The sequence below is a fragment of the Bubalus bubalis genome, chromosome 3, assembly GCF_019923935.1.
Source record: "Bubalus bubalis isolate 160015118507 breed Murrah chromosome 3, NDDB_SH_1, whole genome shotgun sequence".
Taxonomy (NCBI): Eukaryota; Metazoa; Chordata; class Mammalia; order Artiodactyla; family Bovidae; genus Bubalus; species Bubalus bubalis.
Genome location: NC_059159.1, coordinates 24,523,519 through 24,548,551, shown reverse-complemented (window position 1 = coordinate 24,548,551; position 25,033 = coordinate 24,523,519). Strand labels below are relative to the sequence as shown.

At 46.6% G+C, this 25,033-nt stretch overlaps 1 protein-coding gene and 1 long non-coding RNA gene across 4 annotated transcripts in view; one reads left to right on the top strand and one right to left on the bottom strand.

The window, feature by feature from the left end:
* The window catches only part of SP2 (Sp2 transcription factor), a 31,187-nt gene that overhangs the window by 2,997 nt on the left and 3,157 nt on the right, over positions 1-25,033 (bottom strand). The window contains exons 1-6 of one of the 3 annotated variants that reach the window (XM_025280257.3): positions 20,423-20,561; positions 8,407-8,483; positions 6,616-7,590; positions 3,815-4,127; positions 2,314-2,488; positions 1,934-2,127 (exon numbers count right to left, since the gene is read on the bottom strand). In XM_025280257.3, the coding sequence (XP_025136042.2) occupies positions 1,934-2,127; positions 2,314-2,488; positions 3,815-4,127; positions 6,616-7,590; positions 8,407-8,469 (1,720 nt within the window). In that variant the 5' untranslated portion in view covers positions 8,470-8,483; positions 20,423-20,561. Of the gene's footprint in view, positions 1-1,933; positions 2,128-2,313; positions 2,489-3,814; positions 4,128-6,615; positions 7,591-8,406; positions 8,484-9,603; positions 11,279-20,422; positions 20,562-25,033 lie in introns of those variants that run through there. The other 2 variants (XM_044939049.2, XM_006074315.4) reach the window with 2 other exon arrangements.
* LOC123332614 lies at positions 5,207-21,959 on the top strand. Its single transcript, XR_006549495.1, has 2 exons — positions 5,207-5,450; positions 20,328-21,959. It is a non-coding gene; the product is annotated as an uncharacterized LOC123332614 (long non-coding RNA).

Sequence of the window (25,033 nt, the reverse complement as noted above, 5' to 3'; positions counted from 1 at the left end):
AGTAAGGATCCAACAGAAGCAGACAAGATTAAGAAGAGGTGGCAAGAATACACAGAAGACCTATACAAAAAAGATCTTAATGACCCTGATAACCATAATGGTTTGATCTTTCACCTACAGCCAGACATCCTGGAGTCTGACATCAAGTGGGCCTCAGGAAGCATTACTACAAACAAAGCTAGTAAAAATGATGGAATTCCAGGTGTGAGGAGATATTTAAAATCTTAGAAGATAATTCTGTTAAAATGCTGCAGTCAATATGTCAGTAAATTTGGAAAACTAGGCAGTGGCCACAGGACAGGAAAAGGTCAGTTTTCATTCCAACCCCAAAGAAGGGCAATGCCAAAGAACGCTCAAACTACCGTACACTTGGGCTCATTTCACATACTAGCAAGGTTATGCTCAAAATCCTTCAAGCTAGGCTTCAGCAATATGTGAACTAAGAACTTCTAGATCTACAAGCTGGGTTTAGAAAAGACAGAGGAATCAGAGCTCAAACTGCTAACCTTTGCTGTAGAGAAAGCAAGGGAATTCCACACACACAAAAAAATCTACTTCTGCTTCATTGACTACTACTCCTTTGACTGTGTGGATCACAACAAACTAGAAAAATTCTTACAAAGATAATACCAGACCATCTCACCTGTCTCCTGAGAAACCTATATGCAGGTCAAGAAGCAACAATTAGAACTGGACAGGGAACAACTGACTGGGTTCAAAATTGGGAAAGGAGTACAACAAGGCTGTATATTGTCAACCCTGCTTATTTAACTTACATGCAGAGTACATCACATGAAATACTGGGCTGGATGAATCACAAGCTGGAATCAAGATTGCTAGGAGAAATACCAACAATATCAGATATGCAGATGATACCACTATAATGGCAGAAAGTGAAGAGAAACTAAAGAGCCTCTTGATAAGGGTGAAAGAGGAGAGTGAAAAAGCTGGCTTAAAACTCAACATTCAAAAAAAACTAAGATCATGGCATCCGGTCCCATCACTTCTTGGTAAATAGAAGGGGAAAAAGTAGAAGCAGTGACAGATTTTATTTTCTTGAGCTCTAAAGTTATTGCAAATAGCGACTGCAACCATGAAATTAAGACACTTGCTCCTTGGAAAGAAATCTGGACAGCATATTAAAAAGCACAAAAAAATAAAAAAATAAAAAAAAATAAAAAGCACAGACATCATTTTGCCAACAAACGTCCATCTATTCAAAGCTATCATTTTTCCAGTAGTCATGTACGGACGTGAGAGTTGGACTATAAAGAAGGCTGAGTGCCAAGAAATTGATGCTTTCAAATTGTGGTGCTAGAGAAGACTCTTAAGAGTCCCGTGGCCTACAAGGAGATCAAATCAGTCAGTCCTAAAGGAAATCAACCCTGAATGCTGGAAGGACTGATGCTGAAGCTGAAACTCCAATATTTTGGCCACCTGATGCAAAGTACCAACTCACTGGAAAAGACCCTGATGTTAGGAAAGATAGAAGGCAAAAGGAGAAGAGGGCAACAGAAGATGGGATGGTGAGATAGCATCACCGACTCAATGGACATGAATCTGAGCAAACTCCTGGAGAGAGTGGAGGACAGAGGAGCCTGGCGTGCTGTAGTCCATGGGGTTGCAAAGAGTCAGACATGACTTAAAGACTGAACAACAACCACAAAAACATGCTTGGCACAGTGCTTGTTAAATAACTATGCAGCTGTGGCAGAAGTCATCAAGGCCATGCAGTGCAAGTGACCTCATTGTGGGCAACACTGTGAAAAAGGCAAGGCTTGTGAGAACCTCCCGGGTAGTCCTGCACTGGAGAAGCAGTCTGTACCCTGCGATCAGTGTGGCAGTACCGTGGCCAGGCCAGGAATCTCCATGTCGCTGGTGGGGAGCTGACATGGGGGTGGGTTGGAGGGCGCTGCAGGGGAGGGAAGCAGACCTGTGTGGGTGCGGGCATGCCGCTGGAGCTCGTCGCTCCGTGTGAACCTCTTGCCACAGAAGAACCAGTTGCAAACAAAGGGCCGCTCGCCGGTGTGCAGGCGCACGTGAGCCCGAAGCAGGGACGTCTTACGGAAAGTCTTGCCGCAGTCGGGGATGTGGCACACGTGCTTCTTCTTGCCCTGCTCTCCAGACCTGGGAATTGGGTTGAATGGGGCAGGACAGGATAGAGAGAGGACGTGGGGTCAGGCCGGAGAGCACAGGAAGGGGAAGAGGCCAGGTGGCGGGAACTGCTGCCTCGTCCCCTCTCTGTGTTCCAGGGAGGGCTTGGGGGACAGGGCACACGCTGGGCTGGCCACCTGGCCAGTTGCCTCGAATTACCTCTTGTCTCCGTCCTTGCAGTTGGGACACGTGCAGGCCATGCGGCGCCGCTTTTCCCCAGGCTGGGTCTCTCCAGCCAGGGCCTGTTCCATCTGCAGCTGGATCTGGGTGGGGCTCAGCCCACTGATGGTCAGGTTGTTTCCAGAAACATTCTGCACAGTCAGCTGCTGCTGTCCTATGGGAAGGACGGGGGCAGAGTTCAGGGTGAGGAAGCTGAAAGGCACAGAGGAGGGAGCCTGACCCGTCTGCCCTCCTGCACAGGGTGAGGTTGGGAGTCATAGTGGCTAACAGTTTTCAGCCTGCTGTGTGCCAGATACCATTTTAGAGATCTTAAATGTTGGTGATGGACAGGGAGGCCTGGCGTGCTGCAATTCATGGGGTCGTAAAGAGTCGGACACGACTGAGTGACTGAACTGAACTGAAGCTTCATAAGCCCATGAAATAGGTACTGCTGCTGCTGCTGCTAAGTTGCTTCAGTCGTGTCCGACTCTGTGCGATCCCATAGATGGCAGCCCATCAGACTCCCCCGCCCTTGGGATTCTCCAGGCAAGAATACTGGAGTGGGTTGCCATGCCCTTTTACAGATGAAGAAACTGAGGCTCACAGTCACACAGCCAGAACTTGTAGAACTTGGATCTGAACCCAGGTCATCAACTTCATAGTCAATGCCCAGAACCACTATGCTACACAGGCTGAGGTCACTTCCAGACACTGCCCACCTGGGTCTTATCTTGAAACGCTTTTCCAGAATCTCCTCCAGCTTTAGGTCCTTGTGAGACACCAACTCTGCTCCCAGAAAAGCATCCAGGAATTATTGTTCATAGAGGGAGAGACAGTGCCTTGCCCTCTGGAGTAAATCAAGTCCCCCAGGACTTGCACAAAGCCATCAAAGCAGGGGAGTGCCTGCAGTTGAACTCCTCCCAGCTGCTAAACCAAAGGTTTAAGTGCCTAAAGTGCTAAAGTGCCTGAAATTCATTTGAAAGGATTAAGGGAGGAGATTCAGACAGATTCAACTACTCTGAATAGTACCCTTCACCCAGCTAAAGAATGCAATGAACCATTTTTGCTCAGTAACTAGTGTTTTATGATCTGCAACGTGGCTTTCATACTGAAGATATTACTAAATATTGCCACCAAACTGAGTGCCATTCAAGCCAGTCTTGCTGCCAAAGGCTCCCTTCTCTTCTATCAACCTTAAGTCAAGGCTTTTCTTCAAGTACCTTTACCCAGAGCCTCCCTTGAACATGTCTTTGGTCTGCACCAAACTATTCTGTATGCATATGTTAGCTGTAAAGTTTTACTGAGTGTATCTTATGCTCTCCATCATATTCAAGGTCTTTAGCTGTTGGAAGGGCCAACATGTGTCTTAAACTATCTCACAAAGCTGCCATAAGGACCAAGGAACATGCTTTTGAGATGGAAGGGACCAGGCAAACATCAGGCCTATGTGTGGGACGCGCAGGCACGCTGCCCACACCCCGGCCCAGGGGACTTCCCTCACCGCCAGTGTTGGTGATGGTGACGGGCACGCCCTGGACCTGGACACCGTTGATGTTGATGGTCTGCATGGCCTGGGCTGCCGCTGCCAGCTGTGCTGCGTTCAGGCTGATGATGCTCCCAGCAGGAGCGATCTTTGGCAGGGGTCGTTCTTTTCGGAGAATTGCAGCCGAGTGCTTTTTGCTGGTCCCACTCAGATGGGCAGCACGGGATGCGGGGCTACTACAAGTGGTGGTGGAGGCAGTCGCAGCTGTTGCTGGGGGGCTGTCCTGGACAAGGACCGTCTGTACCTCACCAGAAGGCGTACGGATGTAGACCTGGGAGGGGCCAGAGAGAAAAAGTCAGTGCCCCCTGAGAGTCCTGGCACCTGCCACGTTTCAATGCAACACCATCTCCCTGCCCCAAGGAAGAAATGGGGACCTCTTTGTCCACCCAAGTCTTCTCCAACTAGCCCAGACCTACATTTGCCCGCTGCTGATGCCCAACAAACAGGGCTGATGGCATCCCTGTACTAAGCTGACAGATGTTATCTGCTGATTTGAAACAAAACAGTTTACTTAGCATAGAAAAATATAATGCCAAATCTCCAAACTGAAGAATTAGAAGGCAGCTAAATGATGATCTCACAAAAGATGCACTGTGAATGCTCTTCGAACAAATGAAATCAGCCTTTAGGAGATCCTTTTGCCACAAAGGAATCACTGGGGCAAGTGGTGAGACCTGAATGGAGTCTCTGAATTAAAAGTTAGTGTGCATCCTTGCTGGTTTCTATGCTTGATGGTTGTGCTGTTGTTATACAGAATGTCCTTCTTGTGTATAAGAATTACACACTTTCTATAAAGCATTCGGGAGTAACAGGGGCAAGATGGCAACTTATACTCAAATGATTTGTTAAAAAAAAATTCTGCTATGATTTTGATTGGAGTTATTTTTTTTGATTGGGATTATTTTTGATCCTTGGATTATTTAGAACCATATTTCTCAAGTTTAAAGCAAACAAACCTCATGTTATCTATTATTAAGTACACATCTCATCCTCAATTTTCTGGTATGTGCCTGCCCCTTTTGAAAATCATTGCTAAAGAAAAAAAAAAATCATTGCTATTTTCTGCATATCTGAAATTTCTGTTACTAGAACATTTTCTTTCTCACAATATAGAGCAGAGTCCAACACACTTTTTCTGTAAAGGGAAGATAATACATACATATTTTAGGCTACGCAGGTCTTGAGGTCTCTGTCTTACGGTGAATAACCACACAAATTGGCCAGATGTGACCTCAGGACTGAGGACTGCGAATCTCTCTCATAGAGAGTACAGTACACATTTTTAAAAACATGCATATCCTTTGACCAATTTTAGGAATTTATTTAGTGATAAGATTGAAATTAGCCTAGAAGATCCATAGTTAATAGCTGGGTTTTAGCTGGATAACAGACAGTACCTCAGGAAATATACGATCATTAAAACATGACGTTGTAGTGCTAAATCTTTCTGCACATGTATTCTTACTTCCTTAGGAGGACCCCGATTTTAAGCCCTGTCTCCATCAGTCTCAAGACCCAGGACCTTAGGGGAGAGAGGGAGGCACCTGGAGGCTGCAGCACCTGAGCAGTCTTGCCTCAGTTCTTCACCATCAAGGTAGGTCCGATAAGGGAGGCTCACACGTGCTACAACAAATTACACTGATTCATAGAAAGCCACTTGGCAGTGTGCAATGTACCAGAAGGGAGGAGGCACTTGAGGGCAGGCCTCGATCTCCTCCCCAGGTGCTTCTCCACCTGCACAACTCCCTACTGTCATCACTCACCCTGATGCCCTGGTTCTCTCTCTAGACAGCTGGATTATAAATTCCTCCATGGCAGGAGCTGGTTTTTTATATTCAAAAAGAAATCCTTACACATTTTAACTGTAGCCCCTGCTACACATAACATAGTGAGCCAGGGTGGAATAAGGGAAAAAAAGTGTGGGTCTGAAATCTGAGTTGAATCCTGGCTCTTTACGTTGAATCCACTTATTTGTGCTCTATTAGATCTGGATATTAATAATTTCTCTGAGTTTCAGGTTCTCCATCTGCAACATGGGCCTAATCTCTGGCTTTTACTAAATTTACACAAAGTATAAATGCTGCCCTGCAGAGCCATATAAATTTGAATATTACAGCCCCCTAATAAATGCCAAAAATAAGTTCCTGTTTAGGTCAGCATCACAGATGGATGTATCCTAAATGTTCCTGCTATAAAGCTAGGGAGGGGTGCCTCTTCTAAACTTTTGTCATTAACAATGATTAGCATTTTTCTCATTAGTTTTCTTACTTTATATAAAATTCTATGGTTCTGACTAGAATTTTTTCACTCTTACTATCATTCTGAGTATGTAGTTCTAGAATTAAAAAAATTTTCTTTTTTGCGGCATGTGGGATCTTAGTTCCTCTACAGGCATTAAACCTGTGTCCCCCTGCAGTGGAAGCAGAGTTCTAACCACTAGATTGCCAGGGGAAGTCCCTCAACTTTACATATCTGCCACATACTCATCCCCCTACCAAAAGACTCCCCTAAAGGAAGTTTTCAAAATATGGGTATATATGCACGTTGTACTTGATTTCTAAAGATAAGCAGTATGTGGCCCTACAATCTGGCAGAAATGGGCCCTTACTACCCATCCCAAACAATCCTGACTCCCAACGCTGAGGTCAGATGGGAAGATGCATCAGCATCACCTAGAAAAGCGAGCCAAGTGGAACGGAGCATCAGACATTTAGAGCTGAGAAGGAGAGGGAAGTGCTGCGGAAAGGTCAGCATGGTACCTGAGTAGGTGATGGCTCAGCAGCCTGGATCTGGAAGTTCTGGGAGGGCTTCTGGGGGACGGTGGGGAGTGTGGCGGACGCTGCCTGCACCACCCGCAGGGCCTGCTGTGGAATCTGCACCACCTGCTGCTGCTCGGCCTTGGGGGGCACCACCTGGACCTGCTGGACCACGGCTGGCTGGCCCCCGCCAGGGCTCTGAACAATGAGCAGGTTGTTTCCTGCTTGGATGATGTTGTCTGCGGTGGTCTCGATCAGCACCGTCTCCACCTGCTCGGCCACGGCCACAGGGGGCTGGGCGGCAGGAAGACTCTTCTTCCTGGCTTTCTTGTTAGTCTTAGACAGCGGGGCAGGAGGGCTCTCTGTGAGGAGCTGAGTGGCGGCCCCGGGGTCGCTGGTGTTCACGAGGTTGTTGACAGGCAGAGTAAGGGTCACATTGCCACCGCCACCTGTCAGCTTCACCACATTGGCCCCGCTCTGTGCTGGAGCGGTGGTCGTACTTGACTTCTGGACAGGGGCTGGCTTGATGGGGACGGGCTTGTGACTGGACGGGGATGGGGTGATGATGGCTTGGTTGGTGCCAGGGATGATCTGGATCTGGTTGGTCAGACTGGGCTGCACCTGGATGGTCTGAGGACTGCTGGCCTGGATCTGAGGGACCGCCTGGTACTGGATACTGGTGTTCGATCGGGTCCCTTTGTTGACCACGGTGGGATTCTGGATGGCGAACACCAGCTGCCCCCCAGGGTAGGACGTGCTCAGCTGTGACCCCTGAATCTGAAGTATGTTTCCCTTGGAGGACAAGATTCCAAAGCTATTCTTGCTGGGGCTGAGAGGGAGAGGGGCGGGTTTGATAGGGACGAGTTTCCGTGGAGTGGGCTGGGGGGGAGCAGGAGGCGTCACCGCAGCTTCAACAGCTGGAGGGCCAATTTTGCTACATGTCGCGGCAAGCAGCGCTAAGGGAGATGGCTGGGAGTCCTGCAAAACACCAGGAGGAGACCAAGAGTGAGATGTGAGGCCTGCTGCCCAGCCGCCCCAGCCTTTAGGATCCTCTCCTCCTGGCAGGCTCCTCCCCACCTGACGAGTGGGGTGCCAGCATCCTTCCCTTGCAGTTGTCCCAGTCTCCCCATCCCCAGTGGTTTCTCCACTGAGGAATTAACAGAGAAAAGGTGGAAAGTGTCCTTCTCAGGAAGGAACTCCCCAGAAGCACCCTTGACAGGGTGAACTAGCAACATGAGCTGACCTCTTACTCCCTGGGCCTAATGGTGTCTGATGGGGACCTGGAATCACCCTCAGCTTGTAGACGGAACTCTATGAGCCTCCACCCCACCCCAGCGATAAAGGATCCTTGGGTCATCAAGTGAGGAAGCGCTGAGGCAGGGAAGGAGAGAAAGACAAGCGGAGGGGACAGGAGGAATAAACCCTTTGGAAAAACGTTTTCCAGTGCTTGGGACATGACATTTTCGATGGAGGAGGGCTGCTCTTTTGAAGCTACAAGGAAAGAGCCTCTGGGGTACAGGGACAGTCTCTGTTGTCCTTGTACGGTCAGCGGGGACTGGTGGAAGGACCTTGAGTTGCATCCTGCTTTTCCTCCTGACTCAACTGTTGCACCTTAGATGGGCTACCTTGGTTTCTTAGGTCAGAAAAAGTGAAAAACTGAACGCTCCTTGGTCTCATAGCCTTGGGGAGTTATAGTGAGCCAGCACAGAGCTTCAGTTGTGGTTTCATGTCAGCTTCAGCAAGTCCTTGCAGGCTAATGCAGCTCCCAACCCTCAGAGCCCACTGCCCACTCGCCTGGGTGGTAGAGGCAGCAGGCTGCAGGTAGTCACTGGGACTGACAGCGGCAGTGGCAGCCATGCTGGTCTGTGGATCTGTTGGAAGAGAAGAGATGGAGTAATACTCATGGTGCTTGAAAAGAACCCAAGTCCCCTGCCTCAGATTTCCTTTTTGCCTCTATTTGCTGTTGCTTCCCCATGAGAGGCTGATGGCCTTTTCCCACACTACCCTACTCAAAGTTAGCAACCCTACAAAGACCTCTCTCTTTCTCAGACTTAGCCATCCAGGCTGTGAGGACAGCTGGTCCTCCACTGGGCTGTCTTCCAACCATCAAAAAGTCTAGAAGAATGTAAAGATACCGAGACTATAAGAACATGGGCTTCAGTAACTAAGCGGTGCCACCTAATGGAGCCCCCTCTGCCAGGCACTGCTGACTCTCCCCAGCCAGACTGGAGCCCCTATATGGTGGGCAGGGGCGTCCCCCCCCAGCTATTCCTGTAGCTCTGACAAGGCCTTCTGCTCACGCCTGCTGTAACCAGATGCCAAGCCAGTCTGGGAGAGCAGCATCGCTGAGCTGGGATCTCTGACAAGAAGGACACATCCACTCCATGTAAAAGTCTAGATCGCTTTATGCTCAGCCTTTACCACATGAACACAATGGCCTAGGTATCGAGCTATACACATATATAGAGCGAGCGAGCGAGCACACATATGAATAATTGCTTTAAATGAATTTATAGTTTTACATAGCATGATAGGCATGGCCCCATAGTATCACCGAGACTAGGAGAGTTAATAACTGAATGTAATGAGAATGAAAATATCATAAATCCTGCTTTTTCTTAAATGTGTATGTAATTCTATATATGAATATAGCAGTGGAAAAAAATCTATTTAAAAAAAAAGGCTAAAATGTTAAAAGCCATTATCTCCTGGTGGTAGATTTTTGCTTCATTTAAATAATTTTTCCCATTTTTCTGTATTTTCTCATTTTCCCCACAATGAATATACTCTACTATACTTTCATTTTAAATAGGGAAAATAAAGAACGCTGAGGAAGTAATGAAGGAATCTCTACTCTGAACTTAGGTCTAATCTAAGAGAAACAGAAGACAAGTAAAATGGAAATCAGGGGAATTTGAGACTCTAAGCCATCTTAGAGTTTATAGATCACAAGAAAAAGAGCACCATGCAGAGAGTCAGACTTGTATATACCTCAGACCTTTGGAAAGCAGGTTTCAGGAAGTACAGAAACAAGAAGGGTATCACTCAGAGATGGGAAGAGGCAGAACGGCTCAGGCATTGAGCGACTGGAACCACTCACAGTTTGGCTGGTCTCTGGCTTCTCTTTGGGAGAATGATTCTTAAATGAGAAAAGGTAAAGAAAAGGTAAAGCAGGAAACTGCAGCCCAGGACAGGTTAGTAAGCAGGCTTGTCAATGCCTTAAACGGTTTCCAGGCCCCGAGGCCACATGAGCTGCACTCCACAGGAGGCAGAGACTTTGCAGCAGACTGTGTGAGGAGCCAGAGGGCAGCTCTGGGCAGATCGCACAGGTGGATCCTGAAATATTAGACACTGATCCTCAGCAAAACCCTAGAACAAACGACTGAACAGCGCTACAGTTACTAAGGTAAGGAAGGCAGTGATCTCAAGGAATAAGCATGGGGTTGTTAAAACCAAGTCATACTGAACAAACCTGTTTCTTTTTTATGGGGTTTTGGATGGCTACACTGAGAGAATAGTATACAAAAGCTGTGTATCAACACGGCATTTGATTGAAACGGTCATAGTATTCTAATGAACAAGGGAAAGAACTACATGCAGGATAATAGTCTAGTTTGGGGGCTAAGCTGAACATGCCTCCACCCAAGCGCTGAGATCCAGTCTGTCCTGAGCAGTGTGCTGCTGTGAGGTCATCCAGGGTCTCCTGCTAGAGGTGGGTCTCCCAACCGGGTCAGCAGGGTTCCCCTCGGAGGCTTTTTCTAGCAGAATGTTTTATTCTTGTGTTTTCACTGCGATGATCATCTTTTAAAAATGAACATATACTGGGACATCCCTGGTGGTCCAGTGGTTAAGATTTCGCACTTCCACTGCAGAGGGCATGAGTCTGACCCCTAGTCAGGGCTAGGATCATGCACTGACTTGTGAGGCAGCCAAAAAAGATGAGATGAGTAACTACAGATGAGTAACTGCTGCTTAACCAAGATTTGCACATTTCTGAGCCTCTGTGAGTTGTGCACAACTGTATTGGTACCAAGTGGCACCACTCTAACTACATGGGCTTAAGACAACTTGATTCTGCACATTTAATTCAAGGCACATTTATGCAAAGTGATGGATGATGGCTCTTCAGAAGCCTCGGAGGACCACGTCGCTGGACACTAGAGACTGCAGGGTGGGTGTGCAGAACTCAAGGAGCCAGGGTGTCAAATCTGTGCTGAACGTATACTGACAGCAGCAATTTAGGTTCAGTCAACTTTTCCCCCCAAATGATGCTGTTGATTTTATTGGCTTTTCTTTAGTTATTGAATTAATTTTATAGGAACTACATCTATGAACTGATAAACAGATTGTTATACATAATTACAGTAGGTTGCAGCCTTACAGTGTAAACAACCTAAGTTGACTGAAAAAACATCTTCCCTTTAGAGCAGTGTTTAAACTATTTAGACCATGAACCACAATCATAAAAACAATTTACATCAAGACCCAGTATATGCACATACACCCCCACATACTTCCCCGTCCTGTGCTCATGCAGTAAGAATTTCCTGAAATAAAATTTGCCCTTGCTACATGTGATGGGCTTTGATATTTTTCTACTCTATTTCACTTTTTTAAATGCCAGTTGTGACTCACTAAATTGGTTTTGTGCCCTACAGGCTGGAATCATGGCTTCAAAGCAGTCTATCCACCACCCAAGTTAGGGAAACCATGCAAAAGACCTAGAAGGCAAATTAACTTTATGGATGTCACAAAACTGAGGATTGTAAACACAATGGGTATCTGTACGAGGGTTCAAAGAGAACTTAAAAAAACCGGTATGTGCAGTGCTTAAAAGCATGAGGCTCCAGACCAAAATGAGCGTTCAGACTGTGGGACGGCCGGGGCATTCCTCTCCCAGCCTCAGCGCACCACCTGTAAAACAGAGGTAAGGTCGTCCTGACACAATTCTAGGAGGCGTCAGTAATGAAAAATATTGAGCCTAGAGTGGGTAATCAATAAATGGTGGTTTAAACTTTGAAGTTGAGTAAACACTGCATTTGAGTTAAGAAAAAAAAAAAAAAATCACACGTATATAGGACAGGAAGACAGAGCTTAATCGTGTTTCTCAAGTGAAAAAGCCCCAGTGGTTTTGACTCAAAGTTATATGGGAAGCAATAGAACCTAGATGTGGTTGCCAAAAAAGCTACTGCAATCTTGGGCTGCATTTCCAAAAGTTCAATCATAGAAAATAATAGTCCTCGTCTGCTCTGTACTGGGCCCCGCCTGGAGTGTCGGGTTCCGTCCTGAGGGATGTTTTGAAAGAGGGATTTTCAAGCGGAGCTTGAGGGCAGCTGTGGTGGGGACCAGGATACCAGAGCAGCAATATCCACCAGGACATCTATTCCACATATGTACTGAATGAGAAGAACCAAGACTTTGGGGTGGAAATTTCAGTTTTCTAGAGGGGAGAACTTTCAAACACTGGGATCAGTTGCCTCTTGAGGTAATGTTCTCCCTTCTCTGGAGTCATTTAGCCAGAGGTGCAATGTGTGTCCCTCCGGCGGGGTGGGAAGGTGCATGAAATGATCTGATCTGAGAATTTAAATCTTTTTATAATCCTCAAACCTCACTGCAGATAAAAACACAGGATGAGTTGGTTGCTGGCAGGGCTGGGAAGGGCAGGCAGGGGCTCTTCCAGGAGGCTCCCCTGGGCTCAGGTTCACTTAGCTAAAAATGGCGAATGACTCTCCCTCTGACATCCCCTGTTATGAAACAGGAGGACACCAGGAAAGGATAGAGCACAAACAAAATGAAAACTGGCCCAGCGCTTATTCACCTCCCTTTCCCATCCCTCTCCCTCTGCGGTCATTAGCACCCTGGAGTCAAAGTGTCTAGAGATTCCGCTGGCCTGAGTGGCTTTTCAGTTAGGAAGTTACAGCAGAGTCCTGACGCCACTGCAGAATGAAATCCCAGGATGTGGCAGGGAGATGAGTCTCCATTTTGGTTGTCCAGCTCCACAGCCCGAGGGCCACAAAGCTCTGCGAGACTCTAAGAGAGAAACCACTGGTTTGAGATCTAGAGGAATATTTCAGGGGCCAGCCGGGGAGGAAAATGAAACCAACCAAGATGGTGCGGGGAGAACGCCCTCAGTCTGCGCTGGCGTCAGGACTCTGCTGTAACTTTCCCCTTTCCCTGTCTCGTGAAGTTTTATGGTGATTTGCTATAGCAGCAATTGCAGCTGTCTTAGGCTCCAAGGAAAATTTCCAAGGCTGTCACACAAGGCTTCCAGGCAGGGGCTGGGGGGTGTTCAGTGCCTGACGGGTCCACCCTTGATTTTCCTTTTCCCTATACTGGAAACCAACTTAATTCCAATTTAAAACCATGAGTGTCTCAGATCTGGATGAACATACAATGGTTTGTCTCCACCTCCATTCCTCCAGCTGTAGTTTCCTCATTCCTTGGCCAAACTTAGTGGAAAAGCTGCCAGCACCCTGCTATCCCCCTCCTTTCTCACCTGCTCACTAGGACTTGCACCCCAGGTCTCTGCTGATACTGCACTTGCCAGGCCACCAGGGGCCCCCTCATTGTTAAATTCAATGGACCCCTGACCCTTTGACCATTCCCTCCTCTTGAAATCCCCACAGATTTCCTCCTACCTCTCCAGCCACCTCTTCCCTTTGTGGGCTCCTTTTGCCATTCCTTCAATACGGATGTTCCTCATTATCATCTTCCCCACCCAACACCCATTCCAGAAGTGACTGTGCCCACTCACATGGCTTCAGGTACCTTTCCCAGGTTGATGAGCCCCAGGTCTATGAATGGCCTACACATCTCCCCTCTGAGTGGTGGACCAGTACCTCCAGCCCTCTGTGGGCTTTTCACCTGGGTGAAAAGCCAGAGAACTGCCAATGCCGAGCTGTTACCTGGGCCCTTTCTCTCCCCGGCCTGCTCATCCCCAGTCACCACGGGCCTCCTTCCAGATCCCTGAAGAGCCTCCATCTCTTCCCAGTTCTCATCCCTGCCCTGTCCTTGCTCAGAACTTTCTTCTCTCTTCACTAGCTAACACGACTCACCCTTCAGATCTCAGGCTGGTTTTTTTTCCCCTCAAAATCTACTGTGTAAAAGGCATGTCATTCCTCGGAGAGGCCTTCCAGGAGCCTTGAGATGAGGTTAACTCCTCTGGTAATTCACCATTCATTAAATCATTATGGGCTTAATGTCTCTCTTCCACACTCACAGAAATCAGGGGGCTCAGGTCTGTTTTCACTGCTGAGCTGCTACATCAAGCCTATTACACAGCACAGTGACACCAGTGCCTGAAGGCTGAATGGATAATAAATATTTCTGGTTAACCAGCCCCTCTTCTGGTACTTCCAATCACAATGAAACCAGAGTTCCATCCTCATCACCACCCAATCATCAAGTCCTCCTGGGTCTCCTTCCTAAATATGAATCTCTCTCCATCTGCCTTATGCTAGAGTTAACCACCTTCAACCCAGCCCGGAATACAGCCCAAAGCCTTCAAGATGGCTCCCTAGCCTCTGGCCTAGCCACCTCTAATCCAGCCTCCACAATCTTGTCTGAACAATCTTTTAAAATGTAAATTCACTCAACTACTCCCCCAGATTAAATCCTTCAATCAGTTCAGTTCAATTGCTCAGCATGCCAGGCCTTCCTGTCCAACACCAACTCCCAGAGTTTACTCAAACTCATGTCCATCGAGTCGGTGATGCCATCCAGCCATCTCATCCTCTGTTGTCCCTTTCTCCTCCTGCCCCCAATCCCTCCCAGCATCAGGGTCTTTCCCAATGAGTCAACTCTTCGCATGAAGTGGCCAAAGTATTGGAGTTTCAGCTTCAGCATCAGTCCTTCCAATGAACACCCAGGACTGATCTCCTTTAGGATGGACTGGTTGGATCTCCTTGCAGTCCAAGGGACTCTCAAGAGTCTTCTCCAACACCACAGTTCAAAAGCATCAATTCTTTGGTGCTCAGCTCTCTTTACAGTCCAACTCTCACATCCATACATGACTACTGGAAAAACCATAGCCTTGACTAGACAGACCTTTGCTGGAAAAGTAATGTCTCTGCTTTTTAATATGCTATCTAGGTTGGTCATCGGAGAAAGCAATGGCACCCTACTCCAGTACTCTTGCCTGGAAAATCCCATGGACAGAGGAGCCTGGTAGGCTGCAGTCCATGGGATCACGAAGAGTCGGACACGACTGAGCAACTTCCCTTTCACTTTTCACCTTCATGCATTGGAGAAGGAAATGGCAACCCACTCCAGTGTTCTTGCCTGGAGAATTCCAGGGATGGGGGAACCTGGTGGGTTGCCGTCTATGGGGTCACACAGAGTCGGACACGACTGAAGTGACTTAGCAGCAGCAGCCAGTACTCTTGCCTGGAAAATCCCATGGGCAGAGAAGCCTGGTAGGCTGCAGTCCATGGGGTCGCTAAGAGTCGGACATGACTGAGCAACTTCACTTTCTCTTTTCACTTTCATGCATTGGAGAGGGAAATGGTAACCCACTCCAGTTTCTTGCCTGGAGAATACCAGGCACAGGGGAGCCTGGTGGGCTGCCGTCTATGGGGTCGCACAGAGTTGGACACGACTGAAGCGACTTAGCAGCAGCAGCAGCAGGTTGGTCATAAATTTTCTTCCAAGGAGTAAGCGTCTTTTAATTTCATGGCTGCAATCACCATCTCCAGTGGTTTTGGAGCCCCCCAAAATAAAGTCTGACACTGTTTCCACATCTATTTCCCATTAAGTGATGGGACCAGATGCCATGCTCTTGGTTTTCTGAATGTTGAGCTTTAAGCCAACTTTTTCACTCTCCTCTTCCACTTTCATCATGAGGCTTTTGAGTTCCTCTTCACTTTCTGCCATAAGGGTGGTGTCATCTGCATATCTGGGGTTATTGATATTTCTCCTGGCAATCTTGATTCCAGCCTGTGCTTCTTCCAGCCCAGCGTTTCTCATGATGTACTCTGCATAGAAGTTAAATAAACAGGGTGACAATACACAGCTTTGACGTACTCCTTTTCCTATTTGGAACCAGTCTGTTGTTCCATGTCCAGTTCTAACGGTTGCTTCCTGACCTGCATATAGGTTTCTCAAGAGGCAGGTCACGTGGTCTGGTATTCCCATCTCTTTCAGAATTTTTCACAGTTTATTGTGATCCACACAGTCAAAGGCTTGGCATAGTCAATAAAGCAGAAATAGATGTTTTCCTGGAACTCTCTTGCTTTTTCCATGATCCAGTGGATGTTGGCAATTTGATCTCTGGTTCCTCTGCCTTTTCTAAAACCAGCTTGAACATCTGGAATTTCACGGTTCACGTATTGCTGAAGCCTGGCTTGGAGAATTTTGAGCATTACTTTATTAGCGTGTGAGATGAGTGCAATTGTGCAGCAGTTTGAGCATTCTTTGGCATTGCCTTTCTTTGGGATTGGAATGAAAACTGACCTTTTCCAGTCCTGTGGCTACTGCTGACGTTTCCAAATTTGCTGGCATATTGAATGCAACACTTTCACAGCATCATCTTTCAGGATTTGAACTAGCTCAACTGGAATTCCATCACCTCCACTAGCTTTGTTCGTAGTGATGCTTTCTAAGGCCCTCTTGACTTCACATTCCAGGATGTCTGGCTCTAGGTGAGTGATCACACCATCGTGATTATCTGGGTCGTGAAGCTCTTTTTTGTACAGTTCTTCTGTGTATTCTTGCCACCTCTTCTTAGTATCTTCTGCTTCAGTTAGGTCCATAGCATTTCTGTCCTTTATCGAGCCCATCTTTGCATGAAATGTTCCCTTGGTATCTCTAATTTTCTTGAAGAGATCTCTAGTCTTTCCTATTCTGTTGTTTTCCTCTATTTCTCTGCATTGATCACTGAGAAAGGCTTTCTTATCTCTCCTTGCTATTCTTTGGAACTCTGCATTCAGATGCTTGTATCTTCCTTTTTTCCTTTGCTTTTCGCTTCTCTTCTTTTCACAGCTATTTGTAAGGCCTCCTCAGACAGCCCTTTTGCTTTTTTGCATTTCTTTTTCTTGGGGATGGTCTTGATCCCTGTCTCCTGTACAATGTCATGAACCTCCATCCATAGTTCATCAGGCACTCAATCTATCAGATTTAGTCCCTTAAATCTATTTCTCACTTCCACTGTATAATCAGAAGGGATTTGATTGAGGTCATACCTGAATGGTCTAGTGGTTTTCCCCACTTTCTTCAATTTAAGTCTGAATTTGCCAATAAGGAGTTCATGATCTGAGCCACAGTCAGCTCAGATGAATTTAACTCAGATGACCATTGTATCTACTACTGTGGGCAGGAATCCCTTGGAAGAAATGGAGTAGCCATCATGGTCAACAAAAGAGTCCGAAATGCAGTACTTGGATGCAGTCTCAAAAACGACAGAATGATCTCTGTTCATTTCCAAGGCAAACCATTCAATATCACAGTAATCCAAGCCTGTGCCCCAACCAGTAATGCTGAAGAAGCTGAACGGTTCTATGAAGACCTACAAGACCTTTTAGAACTAACACCCAAAAAAGATGTCCTTTTCATTATAGGGGACTGGAATGCAAAAGTAGGAAGTCAAGAAACACCTGGAGTAACAGGCAAATTTGGCCTTGGAGTATGGAATGAAGCAGGGCAAAGGCTAATAGAGTTTTGCCAAGAGAACGCACTGATCATAGCAAACACCCTCTTCCAACAATACAAGAGAAGACTCTACACATGGACATTGCCAGAGGGTCAACACCAAAATCAGACTGATTATATTCTTTGCAGCCAAAGATGGAGAAGCTCTATACAGTCAGCAAAAAAATCCTTCAATAGTTTAGGCCAAAAAAAGCTGCCCCTCCCTGACCACCTCCCCCCTCCCCGCCCCCAACCTCTCCTACTTTATCTCTTGCCCTTTCAACTCTCTCCACAAACATTTCAGGAACTACAACACATTCTCACCCGGAGCCTAAGCACAGTCTCTCCCATTTGTCTGGCCAACTCCAGTCCTTCTTCAGAGCTCCTGTGTAGCCCTCCTGACATCTGGGGCAAGTGCTCCCCACGTGTGAGGCAAGTGCAGCTGCTCTGTGCCAGTGTATATGCACCATGGGACCCTCACAGAACTTTCCCCCCGCAACAGGGCAGGGAGCGCAGCTTGTTCTAGAGCTCTTTCCATAGGCTGCCTCAGGGAGTACCACGTAACAGGAAGAAGCTTCAGACGGGACCCTGGAGCCCTGGCCATCACACTGGGGGTTGTTTCACTAGTCTTTCACTTGAGAATACCACTCTTGAGCCAGGGAATGAGAGAGAAGGGAAACAAAGAAACACAGCTGAGAAAGAACTTGGCTCAAATTCCATAGCCAGGCCTTGGGGGTACTTGTTTTTACTGTGTCGTGGGGTCTTACCACCCTAACTATGGCGTTCTTGGCTGTCTGCTATGCTATTTCCCCTAGAGGAATTTCACTCTGTGCAAACAGTTCTTCTGTGGCTATTTTGGTCAGCTCACCTGGGCCTGAAGCCAGCAACAGTTCCTAGGCCCAGTCCAGTTGCCTAGCCTGGAAGAATTCAGAGCTGGTAAGGGAAAGACTAAACCATAGCTGGTTTTAGGAAACTAAGCTGGACCTCAAAGGGAGCTAAGAATGGACTGAGACAGAGAAAGGATCAAGAAAGACTCTAAAATACTCTGAGCAAAAATCCAACAATTAGAATAATCATATAAAAGAGATCCATAACAGTAGAAGGAATTTCATTGATTTTCATGAAAAGAGAATAGTTCCAGGTGTGGCTATTGCCAGAGGCAAGTAAAGACTGCAGATCCTGTCTCCACCCACTTATTGAGCCCTCCAGTCTTCTCCCAACTTTGACCTCAGTCTCAGCCCACGTGTGTGTCCACAATTTCACCAAGAAGACTCCCTTTATCAGCCAAGATCCGTTATTTCTCTCCTTATCGAACAAAACTCCTCACAACAGCCACTGTACTTGCTGTCCCTCATTGCTCTCCTTCCAGTCTTTCTTGAACCTGTTTCAGCCAGGTTGCCCCTTTCCATCCACACCACAAAAATCAGCCCCACCACCAGGGACCTCCACTTTGCCAAGCTGGATGGTTAATTCTTAGATCTAGGCTTGTGTTATCTGACAGTTGGCCCCTCTTCCTCCTTAAAATAACATCTTCACTTGGCTTGCAGGGTGGCCTATTACCCCTCTGGCTGCTTCTTCTAAGATTCCTTGGCTGGGTCTGTCTCTCAAATTCTAAATGCTTAGTCTGCTCCAGGGCTCAGTCTTAAGTCCTGTTTTTTTTTTTTTCTGTTACACCTGTTTGTTGGGGGATTTCATCTAGTCTGGTAGCTTTAGAAACCAATCATATATATAGGTTCATACAGACCTAGTCCGGGCTTCCCTGGTGGTTCAGTGCTAAAGAATCTGCCTGGAATGCAGGAGACACAGGTTCGATCACTGAGTCGGCAAGATCCCCTGGAGAAGAATATGGCAACCCACTCCAGTATTCTTGCCTGGAAAATCCCATGGACAGAGAAATCTGATGGGCTACGGTCCATGGGATTGCAAGAGTCGGACACAACTTAGTGACTAAACCACCACAGTTCTGATGACTCCTAAACATATATTCAGACGTGTATATCTTGACTGCCTACTGTTATCTCCCCTTGGATGTACTGGTAAGCAACTCAAGCCTGCCCTAGCCCCAAAGAGGGCTCCTGTTAGCTCCCTAATTCTGTGCCTCCTTCAAACTTCCCCAGGGCAGTGAATGGAACTCCACTTTTTCAGCTTTTCAGCCCTAAAACCTTGGGAGTCACCCTCGATCTTTCTTTTTTCCACTCTGTATTAGTTGCTCAGTCCTGTTGGACTCTTTTGTGTCCTCATGGACTGTAGCCTGCCAAGCTCCTCTGTCCATGGAATTTTCCAGGCAAGAATACTGGAATGGGTAGCCATTCCCTTTTCCAGGGGATCTTCCCAACCCAGGGACTGAACCCAGGTCTCCGCATTGCAGGCAGATTCTTTACTGTCTTAGTCACTAGGGAAGCCCACTCTCTACTTGTCAAGAAACACTTGAGCTCTATCTTCAAAATATACACAGAATCTGACTGCTTTCACAACCACTCTTTTTTATCACCCAGGTTCAGGTCCCCATCATCTCTCGCTTGGATAACTGTGAAAGTCTCCTAGCTGGGCTTCTGATTTTGTCCCTGCTGGTTTTATTCTCAACCAGCAGCCAGAGACCCATCAAACGTAAATGCGATCCTGTTACTCCTCTCCTCAAAGTCCCTAATACATACTATCTCCCAGTCAAATTAAGAGTCAAAGTCCACACCATGACACATAAGGGGTCCATGTGACCTCTCTGACTTAGCTGTCACTCTCTCTCACTCACCGCTTAGGCCATGCTGGCCTCCCCGCTATTCCAGTACATGCCAGCTAGGGCCCCTCTTCAGGCCCTTTGTACTCACTGTTCTCTCTGCTTGAGTTCTCACCGTCTCCCCTCCCCAGATTGTTGTTTAGTCGCTAGGTCATGTCCAACTCTTTACGACCCCATGGACTCCCCAGATTAAGCCTGGCTCAATCCCTCCCATCCCTCCTTCAGGGTTTTCTCAAACTCCCTTCTCTGACAGCCCTATGTAAACCATACCCCTCATGTTCTCCTGTCCTCTATTCAGTTTTCCCCTTAGCACTTCTTATTGTCTGATATCCACTAGTTACTTAATGTCTTCTACCAGATGTACCTTCCTTACCTACTGGCAAAGAAGATGCTTCATATATAGAAAACCTGCAGATCTGCATATCCTGGCACTAGGTGCTGGCATCCACTCACCAGGTCAGCTCAGCCGATCCAATCGCAGAAGGAACTCAACTCTGCCGGTCACCTCACATGGGGACAAGAGTGTGTGTGTGGACCAGCACAGTCGAGTCTTTCTCCTGGACAGAAACCTCAGACGTGTGCCTCATCACCACACACCACATGCCGCATCTCAATGCCTCTTTCAATGAACAGGTACTGGGGAGAAATTCTTTCACAAGTGAGTTAAGACGATGCGGGTCCCTGCTGTCTGAAGACCTCTTATCTGTCTCCACCCTGCAGCTCTCTCCTGAAAATGGGACTGTATCATTTGCTAGCTCGCATCCTATCAGACTGGAAGGGACCCTAGAGAAGTGAGTGGGGACATGGGACAGCCAGCAGGGGATGGTGAGAAAGAGTCCCAGGCAACGGTACAAAAATACTGGGCCTCAGAACACTGCCAAAAACAGGAAAGAAGAAACCAAAACACACTTTTTCCCCTCTAAAGAATATCATTATGTACAAATTTTATGTACATGCTTTCTCTGCTTTGACACATTTGTGAGTCACTCTGTACATTCGTCTGGGACACAACTGGTTAAAGTTAGTGGTGACTTCATCTCCCCTGGGACTAGACAGTCACCATTTATTCTTTTGATGGCTGGGAAATGTTTGGGTCTGTTCTGAGACTAGTCTGAGAAGACTTCCAGTTAGACACTAGCTGGGGGCAGAAATAGTCCATATCCAATCACACGGCCCTGCCTGCTGTCTCTTCCTCCTTATTCACACCCTCTGAAAGGCGGCTTTGTGGTTCCACCGAGTCCCCTAGGAGAGATAACAAACACCCCACAGAGGAAGCTCTAGAAAGAGGACATTTGGGAGTGTGCAGGCCAGTGCCTGCTGCTTTCTGAGCCGTTTTCACTGCGTGGCTGGGATGAAGAGACTACCTAACAGCCTCAATCATGGCATGGGGACAGATGCATCCAGTGAGGTGGGGCTTCTGGCTAGAGACAGCATGCAGGGCTGATGCGGAAACAAACTGTAGCTCAGGGGAATGAGATGGGCAAAGGGAGGATTCCGTTGGGTCTGCAAGCACCTTCTTCCTGTGCCAAACAGCTCTGACATCTCAACGTTGCTTAGAGTTGCTCACAGAGGGTAAACTGAGAAGCAGCAAAACTGAGCACTTTGTTCTTTGTACTCCTCTGCTCCTGAGCAGCACTCATCTCCCAAGAGCACGCCAGCTTGAAGGCCAAGCTGATGAGAAGCAACCCCCCCAGGCCAGTGGGGGCCTCAGAATATCCAGGAAGAGTGTAAGCTAGACGAGCAGTGGAAGTGGCAGTGTCCCCAAGCTGCCAGAGCTGATTCAGCTTGCTTCTGGGCTCTCTTCTCACCTTGAGTGAGGCAATACAAAAACCCGTTTTCCATTTCGGAATCCTATCAACTGGAACAAATCCACCAGTGGAGCATCTTCACAAGGGCAATCTCTAACCTCTTTCCTACTCAAACAGATAGTGCCCTTGAATTAGCACTGCCCCACGTTTTCACCTTCTTCATTCATCTTTCCACCCAGCTTCAACAGACAACGGGCAAACTGACAGCAAAGTGAGACCTCCCCACCCTGAGGTCTCCAAGAGAATGCTGCTAGCCAAGGAAAGATCTGATAACTGAAGAAGTAGTTCTTAACAGAGAAAAGTGACTCTGAACTATGTTTCAGAAATACAAAGATCTAAGTGCTGACTCTGTGTAGAAAGGAATAAAGAAAAAGTTATTTTTCCTTCCTTCAATAGAAGGAAGTCACTTGAGGAGATCCATGTGGATTCAAAACAAAAGCAAAGCAAAAACAAAAAAGCATCAACAAATGCATTCCATAACGATATCCACTTCTCAGCCCATCTTGGCCTCCAGCCCAGCTGGTTTAGAACTTGCTGGGAAGACATTCACAAATCCAGTTAAGCTGCTCAAAGGGAAACTCCAGATATAACACCCAATACACTAATAAGAAAATACTAGAGCGCCTCCGAATAGATTTTGCTCTAAGTCTGCAGCTCACGAAGTTTCAGATTGGACAATGTAATCATTTAAACTCAGAAGTACTCATATCTCTACATTTTCTGATACTCTATGCACCCTTTAAAGCAGTTTTTCTCTGCACCTTTCATTCTGTGGCCATTGTCTATCTCCTGCAAAATAATTCCTAAATTTTTCAATCTCTCGACATAAAGCTTTCAATTTGTGTGTTGACAGAAAACAAAGGAGGTAACATTACATCTTATAAGAATATGTTACATTTCATCATAGAAATGTGGGTGAGCAAGGTCTATAAGATTGCTAAACCCAAGCCAACACTAGGGTCTACTGGTTAGCTGCAACAAGCTTAAATGTTTTCAAAAAGGCCTTGGTTGGGCAATCCTTGCGTAAAGCAAGCTTGTGAATGATCATATACCTATAGCGAAAGCAACTGTTTAGGCTACAAGAGACTGTGCAACTTCTCCAAAATGCTACTATTCACCAACAGAAGAACTAGCAATTTCAAGGCCAAAGATATCAAAATGAATTGTCCTCTCTGCTGTTATGACAGGAGGCTCCTTTACCCAGACATTTGTCAGAATCTTCTTAACGCTTCTTCTCTCCTCTGACAGGCCTGCAGAGGCCCAAACTTAATAGAATCTGAGAGAAAAGAGCCTATCGGTCTATAAGAAGCCAAATAGTGAGGCCAAACTCTTCCTCCTGGCATCAGTTCTCCCTGCAGAGCTGTGAAGTGACGCTCCAATGATGAACTAATTCTACTTGGGTCTCCTGGACAAAGAGACCATGTCTTTACAAGCCTAGCCCAGAGGGTTCATAATTATGTCAGACCAGCTTTTTTTTTTTTTTCTCATTGTTGCTGCTTTTTAACAAAGAGGTTAAGCCTCTGTATAACCTAGTGGAAGAACCAGAATTAGAAAACTTACCAATCACCCCAGCCAATGAGAATCCATTTCCAACAGGTATTAATGCCTGTTAGAAGCCACTGGTCTGACAGAGTGTGGTCCACTGGAGAAGGGAATGGCAAACCACTTCAGTATTCTTGCCTTGAGAACCTCATGAACAGTATGAAAAGGCAAAATGGTAGGATACTGAAAGGGGAACTCCCCAGCTCGGTAGGTGCCCAATATGCTACTGGAGATCAGTGGAGAAATAACTCCAGAAAGAATGAAGGGATGGAGCCAAAGCAAAAACAATACCCAGTTGTGGATGCGACTGGTGATAGAAGCAAGGTCCAATGCTGTACAGAGCAATATTGCATAGGAACCTGGAATGTCAGGTCCATGAATCAAGGCAAATTGGAAATGGTCAAACAGGAGATGGCAAGAGTGAACGTCGATATTCTAGGAATCAGCGAATTAAAATTGACTGGAATGGGTGAATTTAACTCAGATGACCATTATATCTACTACTGTGGGCAGGAATCCCTTAGAAGAAATGGAGTAGCCATCATGGTCAACAAAAGAGTCTGAAATGCAGTACTTGGATGCAATCTCAAAAACGACAGAATGATCTCTGTTCGTTTCCAAGGCAAACCATTTGATATCACGGTAATCCAAACCTATACCTCAACCAGTAACACTGAAGAAGCTGAATGGTTCTATGAAGACCTACAAGACCTTTTAGAACTAACACCCAAAAAAGATGTCCTTTTCATTATAGGGGACTGGAATGCAAAAGTAGGAAGTCAAGAAACACCTGGAGTAACAGGCAAATTTGGCCTTGGAGTATGGAATGAAGCAGGGCAAAGGCTAATAGAGTTTTGCCAAGAGAACGCACTGGTCATAGCAAACACCCTCTTCCAACAACACAAGAGAAGACTCTACCCATGGACATCACCAGAGGGTCAACACCGAAATCAGACTGATTATATTCTTTGCAGCCAAAGATGGAGAAGCTCTATACAGTCAGCAAAAACAAGACCAGGAGCTGACTGTGGCTCAGATCATGAACTCCTTATTGGCAAATTCAGACTTAAATTGAAGAAAGTGGGGGAAAACCACTAGACCATTCAGGTAGGACCTAAATCAAATCCCTTATGATTATACAGTGGAAGTGAGAAATAGATTTAAGGGACTAGATCTGATACAGTGCCTGATGAACTATGGACGGAGATTTGTGACACTGTACAGGAAACAGGGATCAAGACCATCCCCAAGAAAAAGAAATGCAAAAAAGCAAAAGGGCTGTCTGAGGAGGCCTTACAAATAGCTGTGAAAAGAAGAGAAGCGAAAAGCAAAGGAAAAAAGGAAAGATACAAGCATCTGAATGCAGAGTTCCAAAGAATAGCAACAAGAGATAAGAAAGCCTTCCTCAGCGATCAATGCAAAGAAATAGAGGAAAACAACAGAATGGGAAAGACTAGAGATCTCTTCAAGAAAATCAGAGATACCAAGGGAACATTTCATGCAAAGATGGGCTCGATAAAGGACAGAAATGCTATGGACCTAACTGAAGCAGAAGATATTAATAAGAGGTGGCAAGAATACACAGAAGAACTGTACAAAAAGAGCTTCACGACCCAGATAATCACGATGGTGTGATCACTCACCTAGAGCCAGACATCCTGGAATGTGAAGTCAAGAGGGCCTTAGAAAGCATCACTACGAACAAAGCTAGTGG